At 45.7% G+C, this 15,388-nt stretch overlaps 1 protein-coding gene across 1 annotated transcript in view; it reads right to left on the reverse strand.

The window, feature by feature from the left end:
* UPF1 (UPF1 RNA helicase and ATPase) overlaps window positions 1-15,388 on the reverse strand; it is a 135,306-nt gene that overhangs the window by 82,369 nt on the left and 37,549 nt on the right. The window contains exons 8-9 of the mRNA XM_073546521.1: window positions 11,081-11,179; window positions 2,233-2,341 (exon numbers count right to left, since the gene is read on the reverse strand). Coding sequence (XP_073402622.1) covers window positions 2,233-2,341; window positions 11,081-11,179 — 208 coding nt within the window. The remainder of the gene's footprint in view (window positions 1-2,232; window positions 2,342-11,080; window positions 11,180-15,388) is intronic.

The raw sequence follows: 15,388 nt of genomic DNA on the forward strand, positions 1-15,388 counted from the left end.
TTTTTACAAGGGCAACAGGATAAAATGGATCCTAAAATTTGTTGGGCAATTTCTCCTGAGTACACCGATACCTCATATGTGGTCATAAACCACTGTTCGGGCGCACGGCAGGGGTCCGGAAGGGAAGGAGCACCATTTGAATTTTGAATGGAAAATTAGCTCCAATTGTTAGCGGACACCATGTCGCGTTTGGAGAGCCCCTGTGTGCCTAAACAGTGAAAACCCCCCACAAGTGACCCCATTTTGAAAACTAGACCCCTTAAGGAACTTCGCTAGATATGTAGTGAGCACTTTGAACCCCTCAAGTGCTTCACAAAAGTTTATAACGCAGAGCAGTGAAAATAAAAAATTTTTTTCCTCAAAAATGATTTTTTAGCATGCTATTTTTTATTTTCACATTGCCAACAGGAGAAACTGGACCACAAAAGTTGTTGTCCAGTTTGTCCTGAGTACGCTGGTACCCTATATGTGAGGGGGGTGAACCACTGTTTGGGCGCACGGCAGGGCTCAGAAGGGAAGGAGCGCCATTTGACTTTTTGAAATGAAAATTAGCTCCAATCGTTAGCGGACACCATGTAGTGTTTGGAGAGCCCCTGTGTGCCTAAACTGTGAAAACCCCCCACAAGTGACCCCATTTTGGATACTAGACCTTCCAAGGAACTTATCTAGATGTCTGGTGAGCACTTTGAACCCCCAAGTGCTTCACAGAAGTTTATAACGCAGAGACGTGAAAATAATGAAATTAATTTTTTCCAAAAAAATAATTTTAGCCCCCAATTTTTTATTTTCCCAAGGGTAAAAGGAGAAATTAGACACCCAAAGTTGTTGTGCAATTTTTCCTGAGTACGCTGATACCCCATATGTTGGGATAAACCACTGTTTGGGCACACGTCGGGGCTTGGAAGGGAGGGAGCACTGTTTGACTTGTTGAACGCAAAATTGGCTGGAATCAATGGTGGCAGCATGTCGCGTTTGGAGACCCCCTGATGTGCCTAAACTGTGGAAACCCCTCAAGTCTAACTCCAACACTAACCCCAACAAACCCCTAAACCCAACACATCCCTAACCCTAATCCCAACCCTAACCATAACCCTAATTCCAACCCTAATCATAACCCTAACCACAAGCCTAACCCTAATCCCAACAAACCTCTAACTCTAATCTTAACTCTAATTCCACCCCTACCCATAACCCCACCCCCAACCCTAATCCCACCCCTAACCCTAATCCCACCCCTAATGGAAAAATACAAATATTTTCTTTATTTTATTATTTGTGCCTACCTATGGGGGGTGATAGAGAAGGGGGGGGTTATTTACTTTTTTTATTTTGATCGCTTTGAGAGTTTAATCACAGTGATCAAAATGAATGAATGGAATCTGCAGCAGCAGATTCCAGCGGGCGCACTGCGCATGCGCCTGCCATTTTCCAAGATGGTGGCGCCCATGATGCGGGACCGCAGGACACCGGAAGCGAAGGCGGCTCTTGGAAGGTACCAGGGGATGGGAGGGGAGGTGATCGGAAGCTGGTGGGGAGCAGAGTGAGCAGATGATGACAGCGGCGGCAGATCGCCGCTGTCATTCAGTGGCGGGGGGCGATCGCCGGTGGTGGTGGTGGGTTCGGATCGGTGTCTCCAGCCATGCCCAATGCTACTGCACCATCGGCTATGGCTGGATGGTGATATTTCATCAATTTTCATTGATGAAATACTACTATCGCTCCGATTGGCTGTTAAAAGTGAAACAGCCAATCAGAGCGATTGTAGCCACGTGGGGGCAAAGCTACACCCCCTGTGATGAAGTACAAAGCCCGCTGTGTGCGCGGGTCGGGTGACCTTTCAGTGACCCCGGTCACGCGACCCGCAGGAGGGCAATTAATTCATGACGCCACAACTTTTCATGACGCCTATGTGGCGTCATTGGTTGGGAAGGGGTTAAAGCAGAGAGAAAGAAGAAAAAAAAAAAAGCTCAAGTTACTGGAGGACCTGTGATAAGGACACTTAATATGAAAGGTCCTCCATGGACTTCAGTGATGTCACAGCTCAGCAGTTACTTGGCTTTTGGGGATGAAAAAAAAAAAAAAAAAAAAAAAGAAATTCCCTACGAGCAGAAAGACTTCAGATGAAGATTCCGGAATACAAGCAAGATAAGCTTTGATGCCTTTTCAATTCTTCTTCAACCCAGCAATAATAACTACTTACAAACTGACAAAGTGTAAATGCTGGTTACATACCTGTCAAATGAAGTCGATTTCCAAACAAAATCCACTTGGAAATTGTGAGTCACTTCCACTGGAGCACCAACACTGCTTCTCAGCTCTATGGCAATTTCATCACCATAATCTAAAGTTATGTTAAGTCTTACAACAGCTTTATTAAGAGGTGCAATACCCACAGTGGGGACTTTACCACATTATTAGATTTAATTATGTAGTAGCTACTCTATTGCCTTTCATTTCTGAACGGGCCTGTAACTAAGCTCAATGCGTGTGCTATTTTTTTTCGGCAGGAGCATATTAGGCAAATTCCATTGTGGAAATCATATCCACAATACAGTGTATGAGAGGGAAAAAAAAAAAGCATACTGAAAAGCTAAAGACAAAGTTCCCATTCATTCACTTGTTAAGTAGCCCTGGAAACCTTACTTACTTCAACTCCCATTAGTAGAAATGCTCTGAAATGTGATGTTTAACCCTAATAGCCCCAATAGGGCGACTTTGTCCCTCTGCATTTGCCTTTTCCTTCCAAGAGCTATAACTTTTGTGTTTGTGTTTTTTTGGGACAAGTGGTAGTTTCGATTGATATTCAATTTACCACAATGCATTGAAAACAGAATTTTTGGTTGCTTACCGTAAAATCTGTTTTTCGGAGCCTTCATTGGGGGGACACAGAAACCATGGGTGTATGCTGCTGCCACTAGGAGGCTGACACTATGCACAAAAAAATTAGCTCCTCCTCTGCAGTATAAACCCCACCGACCGGCATTAGGATAATCAGTTAGTGAGAAAGCAGTAGGAGAAGCAACGAGAGAGAAAGAAAAAACAAAATAGACAATTCAAACTAACAATAGAAACAGAAAAAAAGGAGCTGATAAACATGGGAGCGTGATGTGTCCCCAAATGAATGCTTCGAGAAACAGATTTTACGGTAAACCACCAAAAATCCTGTTTTCTCTATCGCTTCATTGGGGGACACAGGAACCATGGGATGTCCCAAAGCAGTTTCTAGGGAGGGAACAGCAAAACTCCATTCAGGCTGGAGAACTGACCACTGGCACCTTCAAGATCCTTCTGCCTAGGCTGGCATCCGCCGAAGCGTAGGTATGGATCCTATAAAATTTGGCAAACGTGTGGATGGAAGACCAGGTTGCCGCTTTACAAAGCTGTAGGGCGGAAGCCCTATGCTGTTCCTCCCAGGAGACGTCCACAGCCCAGGTCGAGTGAGCATTAATCCCAGGGGGAGACACTCTGTTCTTGACTCCAAAATTGCACTTCTGATCCAGCCAGCAATTGCCGCCTTCGATGCTGGCAGGCCTCTTCGCGCACCATCTGATGGAGGCGATGGCTACAAGAAAAGCCACCTTCCAGGACAAAAAGGACAGGGAAACCTCTCGGAGAGGTTCAAAGGGAGAACCCCTCAGGGACTCCAGGACTAGACTGAGGTCCCAGGGATCCACGGGAGTCCGGTACGAAGGAGCCGCATGCGCCATCCCTTGAAGAAAGGTTTTGACCTGAGAGCGGGAGGATAAACTCCTCTGGAAATGAATAGAAAGCGCCGACACCTGGCCCTTTAGAGAACTAAGCGCAAGACCAGTGTCCAGTCCCGCCTGGAGAAACGCCAAAATAGAAGGGAGAGAAAAAGGACTATTGTACTATTGTAGTGTCAATATTGATGTGGTTTTTTACTGACAATTTTTAAAAGTAATTAATAAAATTAGTTTTTTATATATATATATGGTTCTCTTCTTCTAGTCTTGGTATATGTGGCCATGCTATGTTAAATAACAGTGTCCAGTCCCGCCTGGAGAAACGCCAAAATAGAAGGGAGAGAAAAAGAACATAGGCGGAATGTGATTGGACTCAAACCACCTGAAATAGGCCTTCCAGGTTCGATAATAGACCCTGAAAGATGACGGCTTTCTAGCCTGAATCATGGTGTGAAATACCCTATCTGAAAAACCGGACAATCTCAGTACCACGGTTTCAACAGCCTCGCTGCTAAATTGAGCGACCAAGAATTCTGGTGGCAGATCAGATCCGATCCGTCTGGGAGTCTCCAGGGAGCATCCGCGAGAAGATTGACGATCTCTGCGAACAAAGACCTTCTGGGCCAATCCAGTGCGATCAGTATCAATGGCACCCCCTCCGCCTTGATGATCTTCAACAGCCTGGGAAGACTAGAAAGGGGAGGGAACAGATAGGGAAGCACGAACTGCGACCAAGGAATGGCCAATCGCCTCTGCCCAAAGAAGAATCTTGGATACCTCGGCCATCGCCAAGAAACTCCAAGCCCCTCCCTGGTGGTAGACCTATGCCACCGCCGTGGCATTGTCTGTCTGAACCTTGATTGGCAGACCTGAGAAGCCTTTCCCAGTGAAGGAGGGACATAAGGATGGCCCTCATCTCAAGGACGTTGATTGGCAGAGAAGACTCCTGTGCCGACCAACGTCCCTGGACAGTCAGATGGCGAAATACCACACCCCAGCCGAGAAGGCTGGTGTCAGTCGTCACCACCTGCCAATGGATGGGAAGGAAGGATCGGCCCTGGAAGATAAGGGGGAATGTCAGCCACCAATTGAGACTGCTTGACTTGGGAAAAGCCAAAGCGGACGATCCAGTGAGAGAACAGACCTGTCCCAATGCAAAAGGATGGCCTGCTGAAGTGGTCTTGAATGAAATTGGGCAAAAGGGATAGCTTCCGACGCTGCCACCATCCTCCCCTAGGACCTTCATGGCTGAGCAGGAGGGAAGCCGAGGGACCTGTAGAGAGCGAACTCTCCGCTGGAGGATTGCTCTCTTCTCTTCGGGGAGTAAAAACCCTTGTCTGACGGGTGTTGAACAGCATGCCTAGAAAAACAAGGCGCTTCTTAGGAACAAGGCAGGACTTCTTCCTGTTGACAAGCCACCCGAAACAGAACAGGGTGTTGAGAACGATGGCCAGGCTTTCCTGGGCCTGAGAAAAGGACTGAGCCTTGATGAGGATGTCGTCGAGGTACGGGATAAGCACTAGACCTCTGATCCTCAAAATGGCCATCAACGCTGCCATGATTTTTGTGAAAACCTGACAAACTGGAAATGGTCCTGTTACACTGCAAAACACAGGAATCTGATGCCCTGGGAAAAAAGGGACATGAAGATAGGCGTTTTGAATGTCTATGGAAGACAGGAATTCCTGCGCCTCCATGGAAGATATTACTGAACGAAGGGACTCCTGTTGTGAATTCGCTTTCTGGCGTCCCTCTGGTTATTACTGAAGGTAGTGGAGCTGGTCAGATCGACAGAGGGGTTGCGAGTTCTCTTTCTGGGCTCCCTCTGCTGGTTACTGGAGGTAATGGAGCTGAACTGATTGACAGGGGCTTGCCACCTGATAATGATGATGACGATTGGAGATCTGGGGTTTCAGATTGGGATTTAAGACAGCTGACTCCCTCTATCCCTGCTGGTGATTTGCTTCCTGTTCCTCCTGAGGTCTGGTTTCTCCAGCTCTGTCCTTGCATGTTCAGCTAAGTGGTTTATTTGCTATTCTGTTTGCATTTGATCTGGTTTTGTCTCTTCTTGTTGTGGGTCAGCCAGCTCCGGCTGGGGCTGTGCTGAATCACCGCCCATATGTTACTGCTTGTGCCAGTTTGCTTTATCCCCTGTCAGATTTATCTCTTTTTGCACTGCTTTCAGAATATACTAGAGTGCAGATATAGTGGGGGGGGGGGGGGCGAAGTCGTGTGACTTCAGTGTTTTTTGCATCAGACGTGTTGGACTTTTTGCAGGGGTTTTTTTGTGTGATTGCAGACAGTCTTTCCTTTCCTGTCTAGTCAGTGTGGGCCCCATCATTTGCTCAGTCTATTTTCCTGCCTGTGTTTGTGTTTTTATCTTGTCTCACCGACAATATATGTTTGGGGGCTGCTCTGGGGCAGTTTAGATTTCCCCTTTCTTGCTTTAGGCTTAGTTAGCTCTCCGGCTGTGCCGAGGCGTCTAGGATCATCGTAGGTACACTCCACAGCTACTGCTAGTTGTGTGGATAGGATCAGGGGTCTGCATTCGCTTAGGTACCAACGTCTCTGGTTTTCTGTGGCTTAGCCTGGACCTGCTCTCCTCCTCGGTGACCCATTCATAACAGACTCCATCCTGAAATGTCACAGACGGACCCTTTTGTCCAGCAACTTGAGATCCAGGATATGCTGAACTGCGACATCTTTCTGCGGCACCACAAACAGGTTTCAGTAGAAACCTGTGAAATATTCTCGGCCCAGGATGGGAACGACTACTAACAAACTGAGAAGGGAGGCGATGGATGCAAAGAAACCCGAGACCAGAGAAGGATCTCTTGGGGGACGGGATTCGAAGAATCGATCTCGGGGCCGTGAATGGAATTCTATTTTGTATCCTAAGGATACAACCTCCCTGAACCATGCATCTTCCACTGAGGAAAGTCAAACGTCTCTGAAGAAAAGGAGATGACAGCCCAGCTTGGGAGATATGCTGGGGTCTTGAGTCATGCTGAGGAAGATCTGCCAGGTCTAGGCCTGGCGGAACTATCTTGGACGTTGCGGGAATGCCAGGAAGGGGTGGGTTTAAATGAAACCACCTTCCTATCCTGGCCTGCGGCCTCTACTGGTGGGAAAAAACAGCGAAAGGGACGAAAAGAACGAAACTGCGGCTTCGGAGGTCGGTGAGGTTTGGACTTGGTGAGAAGGGAACTTGTGCCCCCGGTGGAGTCTTTTTTTTTTTTATGGACCCGAAAAGACGTGATCCCTGGAAAGGCAGGCTAGTAAGGGACTATTGGCGACAAGTTCACCTGCCAAGCCTTAAGCCAAATAGTCAGCCAGATAGCTACAATATTTCTGGACGCCTGGGCTGCGCAAGAAGCGGCATCCAGGGAGGCAGACACCAAGCACTACCCTGCATGAGAAATTTGGTCGCAAGATCCGCCAGCTGCTCCGGCTGAGCTCCAGCAAGAATGCCTTGATAAAGTTGTTTGGCCCATTTGGCTACGGACTTCGAAACCCAAGTGGAAGCAAAAGCCGGACATAATGTAGAAGAAGGGTATGTGCACACGTAATTTTTTGGGTGTGCGGATTTTGGAGAGAAAACCGCAGGTAAATCCGCAAGACAAAAGTCCTGCGGTTTATCTGCGGTTTTACACCTCATAATGGATGAGGTGTAAAACTGCAGCGTTTCTGCACCAAACAATTGACATGCTGCGGATTGTAAACCGCGGAAAAATCTGCAGAATGTGCACAGCGGTTTTTTTTTCCATTGAAAATAAAGGTACTGTACAACGCAGCAGAATCTGCTGCGTTTCCGCAGAGCCAAAACCGCTGCGGAAACGCAGCAGATTACACTACGTGTGCAAATACCCGAAGTCGCTTCGAAGGCTGACTTTGCAAAGGATTCTATAATCCTGCCATTAGAATCCTTGAGGAATGCTCCAATAGTAAGCGGGAGGACCGTGTTGGTGGACAGTCTGGAAACTGGCAGGTTCACGGTCGGAGAAGCTGTCCAGTTGGCGGTAAGCTCGGGAGAAAAGGGGTATAGGATGCCGAAGGGCTTCCCTCTTTGAAAGCGTCTGATCGGGTTCTCCCTTTCCCTGGCAAGTAAATCCTCGAATTCTGTATGAGGAGCTAAGACCTTGGAAGGTGGTTTAGACCAGGGTTCTCCAATGCCAGTCCTCAAGGCCCACCAACAGATCATGTTTTCAGGATTTCCTTTGTATTGCACAGGTGAAGCAATTATCACCTGAGTAATACTAAAGAAATCCTGAAAACATGATCTGTTGGTGGGCCTTGAGGACTGGAGTTGGGGAACCCTGGTTTAAACCGTCTGAATGAAACCGCCTGATCTGCGGGTTCCGTAGAGGTGTCCTTGATGCTAAAGGTCTGGTTGACCGCAACAATGAGGCTCTGAACCATATCTCTCAAGTTAGAGGTTTGGTCTGAATCCAGGTCTGAATCATCCTCTGATGGTGCGTCCGAGAAGGCCTCGCCTGACTCGGGAGAGGAGCATCGGGAAGAGGCAGACCGCTGAGAAGGAAAGGGGTGCGAGATGGAGCGGGAAGAGGACCTAGAGAGGCACTCCCGTCTGGATCTCTTGCAGCCAGTGTTGGAAGGCCCCGACGGTGATTCCTGTGACCCGCTAGCCACTACGGACGTCAGAAGAGGAAACCTATCTAGTACAGACACCAGGGTCTGCGACACACTGGTGAGGTCTGCCACAGAATGCGACAGAGGAAGCCCACCCTGGAATAGGGGCCTCGCTCTCATCTCGGGTACAAGGAGACCCAGGGCACAGAGGGATTGCTGCATTCCTGACAGAGGAGAGGACTAAACTGAAGGAATCTTGCGCTTACATGAACAGCACACAGTGACTGACCAGAGCAGAGGAAGAAGAACAGAAGGAAGTAGGAGGACTCTCTCCCTTAGAACTAGGCATGATGAGCAGACCCACTAACTGATGCCAGAAGGTTAGGGGACAGAAAGATGTAGAGGAGAGTATCAGTCAGCAGAGCAGAACTACTCACAGTAAGAGCAGTTGTCCTGTAGTCTGCTTCCAGGCTGTAGAGGCTGCTGAGCGAAGCTAGGGAAGAGCAGGTCCTGATCCACACACTGGAAAATGGCTCCGCAAGGAGGATGCGGGGGATCAGTGTGCAAAATAGAGGGCTGCAAAAAAGAGCCACTGTGAAGAGCGGGGCGGAGGCCCTAAAACGCAAAAAAAAAAAAAAAAAAGGAAGCCCAGTGCCCGACAGGGGGCGGAGCAAATTCGGAAGCTATGCCCGAATGTAAGCCGCGGCCTAGATTAATCCTGGTGACCGGCGGAGCAAGGGGGGAGCGGTGCGGAGGCCCTAAAAACACCCCAAAAAGGTTAGCCCAGTGCCCCGGTCCATAGGGGATAAGGGGAAGCAGTCACCCTAACACTGAAAGGGCCCCAATACACTAAGGCCCTAAAACAGGGGGGTGGTTGGGGAAGATACTCATCCTCTTTCTTTGTGACTCTCCTCCATGCCCTGGACACCATATTCCTGTAAACAATAGAATTGAAATAAAAAATAGAGATATACTTACCCTCTGTCAGCCCCTGGAGTTCTCTTGGTCCTCAGCGGCGCTGCTAGCAAGTTCTGTTCCCAGGGATGCCTTGCGACAATGACCTCTGATGACGTAGCGGTCACGCAACCGCTACGTCAGAGGTCATTTGCGCAATGCATCCCTGGGAACGGAAGTTGCTGGCAGCGCTGCTGAGAGGCGGGAGGGTTCCAGGGGCAGAGAGAGGGTAAGCATATCTCTATTTTTATTTTAATTCTATTTTTTACAGGAATATGGTACCCAGGGCCTGGAGGAGAGTCTCCTCTCCTCCAGGCCCTGGGTACCATCCACACGTGAAGAGCTCACTTTAAGCATGGTGAGTATAACCACATGCGTAAAGTGAGCATTTCAATGCAATCCTATTGCGGGGATTCCGCAAAATTAATGGACATGCTGCAGATTTTTCTGCTATGTGATTCTGCAGCGGAAAAATCCGCAGCATTGGCACAGGAACTGCAGAACCCCATAGGATTGCATTTAGTTACCGTTTTTTAAACGTTTCCGCAGCGGCAAAAAACGCTTTAAAAAACGCAACGTGGGCACACATCCTTAAAGTCTTTTTATGGAGTCATTCTGAGAACTGTTAAGCTTTAAAATTTTTCAGCAGTGGAACTGTATGACTGCTTATTTTTTGCCTGACAAACAGTGTAAACTTGTACGTGGCCTCTCACTTTCTAGCAAGGAGAAAAATAAAAATCTTGTTAAGAAGTGTGCATGTCTAATATCTCAAGGCAGCTTCCTGTGATAAAGGAGACTGCTGACACCTTGTCCTTCCAGATCACTACCGCTTTCTCTCCTCCAGCCTTAGGCCTCTTTCACACTTCAGTTTTTGGAAGGAAGGAAGGAAGGAAGGAAGGAAGGAAGGAAGGAAGGAAGGAAGGGGTTTTTTTTGACCGGCACCCAGAAAATCAGTGTCTGGAGGATCCGCCAGAGAAAAAAACGTTGCAAGCTCCGTTTTGAAATCTTTGAGGATGGTGACGGACAGCAACTTTTGGCGAATCCTCAAAAAAAACGGATGCAACGGACGGCAATCCGTCACAATCCGCCATTAATGCAAGTCAATGGGGGAAAAAAACGGATCCTCAAAAGAAAATTGAGGATCCGTTTTTTTCAGAACCTGGCGGATTGTGACTGATTGTAAAAAACTGAAGTGTGAAAGAGGCCTTACACTAATTATTTCGATTGGTGCAAGCCAGGAAAGAACGCTTACAGGATGTTGAGCGGTGTGCGTTTTAATGATGTAGCAGAGCTGAATGTGTGTACTCGATATGTGGCAGCGATGTATGTGTGTGTGCTGCAGAAAGAATACATAATGCGTGTTCTGTCAAGGTATATACATCATACAGACGCAGTATAGAAACACTAACAATAAATCTATTTCCTCCCAATTCTTCATTAGCGCATTAAAATGAGTGATATTGACCCCTCCACTTTTCACTGTCAGGGAAATTTTAATTTTCCGGAAACATTTTGTACTGTCTAAATGGGATGTGCCTCTTCTATTAAGGTGTTTCCTAGTCAGAAAGCTACAATTTATCGCCCTATGCATACTGTATGCCATATTTGATTTATGCAGGGTCTCCAAGGTAACTCACAAATCAGAACAGGAAGTGTTGCAATGAAACTTTGCAGTTTTACAGCTCAAACTTAGGCATCAATCATATGCCACCTTGGGACCAAATTACTAAACTTGCTTTTTATTTTTTAGCAGGTCTCTTTCTTTTTAGAGTTTTTTTGTTTTAGGATATTAATAGGTTTAGAAATCAGTTATTAATGCTCTGAAAGGATACTGTCCGGCACCTTGATCACATGTCCAATTCCTTTCCATAAAGGTGCAAGGTCACCTTTATATCTCAAACAAATTTCATCTCCTTGCATTAAACGCATATCTGAAAGATAAAAAAACCAAAACAAATTAAATTCAAACACATTTTATTAGGATTATGGATTAACACTACTCCTGCAGCTACTTTCTGAAAAAGGGAAGGAACATTATTGTACATAACGGCAGACTAAAGACCTTTAGGCTGTGAATATTTGTCTGCCGCGACAGCTTTAAACTGGAGAAGCATTGTGCTGATCAACATTTGAAGCTATGCTGCTATACTAGTACTTCTAAGCTCAAGACCAGCTTCAATGGGAACCAGCAGTCATATCGCAGGACCATTTATTGATATCTCAGCTCTGGCTTAGGCTTTCTGCTGTGTGATTGACAGCCATCTCTGACATGCTTCCCTTAGTGCTCAGGACGCTGGTCTGTAATTAGATAGACAGGTCAGCCATGGGAGCCATTATATTCCTTGCCAATATGGCATGTCCCTACATCACCTGATGCTGGACATTCAGCGCAGAGTCAGGGGTTACCGGAACACCCCCAACTGATTGAGGAAATGGTTGGGGGTGTTCCTCTTTTATTCTTCCTGTAACTGTTACAGGAAGAATAAAGGAGGAACAGTACTGCGTTTCTAAGAACAAATGCTCCAGATGCATCATTTCAGGAGAAAAACTAATCAACCCAACAGGTCTTAAATTATTTCAGCCGTTTTGGTGTATCATTTTATTAATCTCCCTGGGAGTACGATACAATTTATTCACGACATCCCCTCATTCCTGCAGAACCTTCCGGTGCCTGAACACATACTCCATATATAGAGCCCCTAATTGCTAGAAGAGCAGAATTACCCCCTCAAGTTACCCCATTTTGGAAATTCTACTTTGGGTGTAGTGATGATTTTGAGGGTGTTTGCAACATTCTTTGTAGCTTGTTTCTGGAAGAGTGAAAATTGCAAACTGCCATTGTAGTGACCAGTACCTTATATAGTGACCAGTGCGCTATGCCTAGCTCATGCTTCTGGAGACATGCACCCGTAAGTTAGACGGATTCTCATCGCTTCAGAAATGCCAATCATGTGGACGCTATATGTGGTTTAGCCACACTGAGGTTCAGAAAGGAGGGGGGCAGAATTTGCCAAATTGCTTTTGGAGGGTGAGGCACCATTTTCCAGAACCTTTGTGCCACCAGTAACGTGAAAACCCCCTATATCTCCGCTAATAGGAGACAGACCTGAGTGGGGACTTTATTTTGTGGATTGATTTGAATCTTTTATTGGGAACATATTACATAATGTTTGGGATCACATTTATCCAGTGCTCAACGTTGAGAACGCACTTTGAGGTTTCCATCTAAATCTCTTGAGTGACGTGATTCAAATGAAACTCCTGAAGGATTCACTCTAATGATGCAGCAGTTACTCTGCACTCCATCTGGCCACTGTTCAGCGGTGTCAGAAATGCACAAAACTGGCCAACGGCACTTTCATGCAATCCTAAAAAGACTGACACCGCCGGACGACAGGTCAGATGGCGTTCCACAGTGCCTCCATCTTCCTCCTTATATGGAATCTTCTGCTGTGGTTCCTTCTGAATCATGCATTTCAGAGATCACGAGGAATGGCATAAAAAAAAAAAAAAATATATCAACCTACTGTTCATTTTTTCATTCTGCCTTCCAAACATCGCAGTAAGGCTTGGTGCACATTTATCCTGCGTCTCTGCTGAGCGCTTACATTGGGATTTCCGTGTAAATCTCTGAAATACGCGATTCAGACAGAACCCGCAGCAAAGATTCCCTATAATGAGGCAGATGGAGGCACTGTGGACACCATAGGACCAGTGATCCGGTAGTGTCCGTCTTTTTATGACTGCATTAAAGTGCCCTCCGCCAGAGTTTTGTGCACTTCTGGAAAAGACCAACGCTGAACAAAGGCCAAGCGGAGTACACAGTAAATCTCTGCTGCCTCATTATAGTGAATGGGGGGGGGGGGTTTCATCCGTCACCTCACTAGGAGATTTAGATGGAAACCCCGATTTAAGAGCTCATTAAGAGCTCAGCATAGAGCGCCGGATAAATGTAATCCCAAACGTTGTGTAAAATGTTCCCAATAAAAGCTTCCAACTCAATCCACAAAAACAGCAAGCCCTCACTCAGGTCCGTCATCTGTTAACGGAAATATAGGGGGCTTCCACATTACTGGTAGCACAAAGGCTCAGGGAAAGCAAAATGGCTCCTCACCCACCAAAAGAAAATTTAGTAAATTCTCCGCTCCCAAATTTGAATGTCCCCCTCCCCTCTGAGCCCCAATGTGTCTAAGTCACATTTAGTGCCCACATGTTTGGTATTTCTGCAGTGGTGAGCACATGCCTAACTTACAGGTGCGTGTCTCCAGAAGCATAAGCTGGGCATTATGTTCTGGTCACTACAACGGCAGTTTGCAATTTTCACTCAGCAACATCCACTGCTACTTGTTTCTGGAAAACACCCATGGAGTCAAAATAGTCACTACATATGTATAGACATTCCAAAATGGGGTCATTTGAGGGGGAATTCTGCTTTTCTAGTACTTACGGGCTCTGTATATGGCATCCGCAAACTAGTCTAGGAAAATCTGTGTTCCAGGAGGCAAATAGCTCTCCGTTCCTCCAGAGTCTATGTATGACTAAGCAGTAATGTAAATCCACATATGGGGTATTTCTACATTCAGGAGAAATTGTGGGACAAATTTTGCTGCCATTTTACCCTTTTCCCAGTATGAAAATGTAAAACTTGGGGCTAACAATCTTGTGTGGTAAAAGTGTAAATAATTTTTTCCTTCATTGTGTATCTGAACTCCGAAGATATTGCACAACAAGTTTTGTAATTTTCTTTCTGGTTACCCTTGTGAGAAAGCAAAATTTGGAGCTAAAAAAGGTTTATCTATGAAAAATATGATTTCTTAGTTTCACAGATCTACGTTATAAATTTCTGTGAAGCACCTGTGGGTTCAAGGTGTTCAATATACTTCTAGATAAGTTTCCAAAGGGGTCTAGTTTAAAAAATGGTGTCACTTGTTAGGGATTTTCCACTGTTTGGAGAGCCCCTGATGTGCCTAAATGCGACATTGCTTGCGCTAATTACAGCAAATTTTGCATTCAAAGAGTCAAATGGCGCTATTTAACTTCCAAGCCCTGCCATGTGCCCAAACAGATATTTTCCTCCACATACTGGGTTATCGGCGACTCAGGAGAAATTGCACAACAAATTGTATGGAGCAATTTCTCCTTTAACCCTTATGAAAATGTAAAATTCGGGGCTAAAAAGATTTGTGAAAAATGTGACTTATTTTCACGGCTCAACGTTATAAACTTCTGGTAAGCACCTATGAGTTAAAGGTGCTCAATACACATCTAGACACAAGTTCCCTAAAAGGTCTACTTTCCAAAATGATGACAGTTGTGGGGGGTTTCCACTGTTTAGGCACATCAGGGGCTCTCCAAACATGACATGTTGTCCGCTAATTATGCCAAATTTTACATTCATAAAGTGAAATGGCGCTCCTTCCCTCCCTAGCCCTGCCGTGTGCTTAAACAGTGATTTTCTCCCACATATGGGTTATCGGCATACTCCGGAGAAATTGCACAAGTTGTATGGTCCATTTTCTCCTGTTAAACTAGCGAAAGTAAAAAAAAAAGGTAGGTCTAAAAGGAAAATTTGTGAAAGAAAACTAAATAACTAGTTTTGCGAATTTTGTTGTAACAATGAGAAGTCGCCGGTAAACTTAACCCTTGTAACTTCCTAAAAAAAACTAGAAAAAAAAATTGTTATTTTTGTGCGATATGACTAATTTAAGAGCATAAAAAGTAAAAGTTTGAAAATTGCAAAATTTACATAAAATTTTCGCAAAACTTCCGATATTTTCACAAATAAACGCAAGTCACAAAGAAATTTTACTACCATTGTGAAGTACAATGTCACAAAAAAAAAAATCTCAGAATCAGTGGGATCCATTGAAGCATTCCAGAGTTATTACCTTACAAAGTGACAGTGGTCAGAACTGTAAAAATAGGGATTTGTGTCCTCACTGTAAAATCCTTTTCTCCGAGCCAATCATTGGGGGACACAGACAGTGGGTGTTATGCTGCTGGCCACTAGGAGGACACAAGTAAACCAGAAAAAAAGTTAGCTCCTCCCCTGCAGTATACACACTCTCTCTCGCTGGCTGAGATTTCCCCAGTTCGGTGAAAAAAGCAGTAGGAGCATAAACAGTCAATAACCATAATTA

The sequence above is a fragment of the Dendrobates tinctorius genome, unplaced genomic scaffold (genome assembly GCF_039654945.1).
Source record: "Dendrobates tinctorius isolate UK_male_01 unplaced genomic scaffold, ASM3965494v1 ptg000011l, whole genome shotgun sequence".
Classification (NCBI taxonomy): Eukaryota; Metazoa; Chordata; class Amphibia; order Anura; family Dendrobatidae; genus Dendrobates; species Dendrobates tinctorius.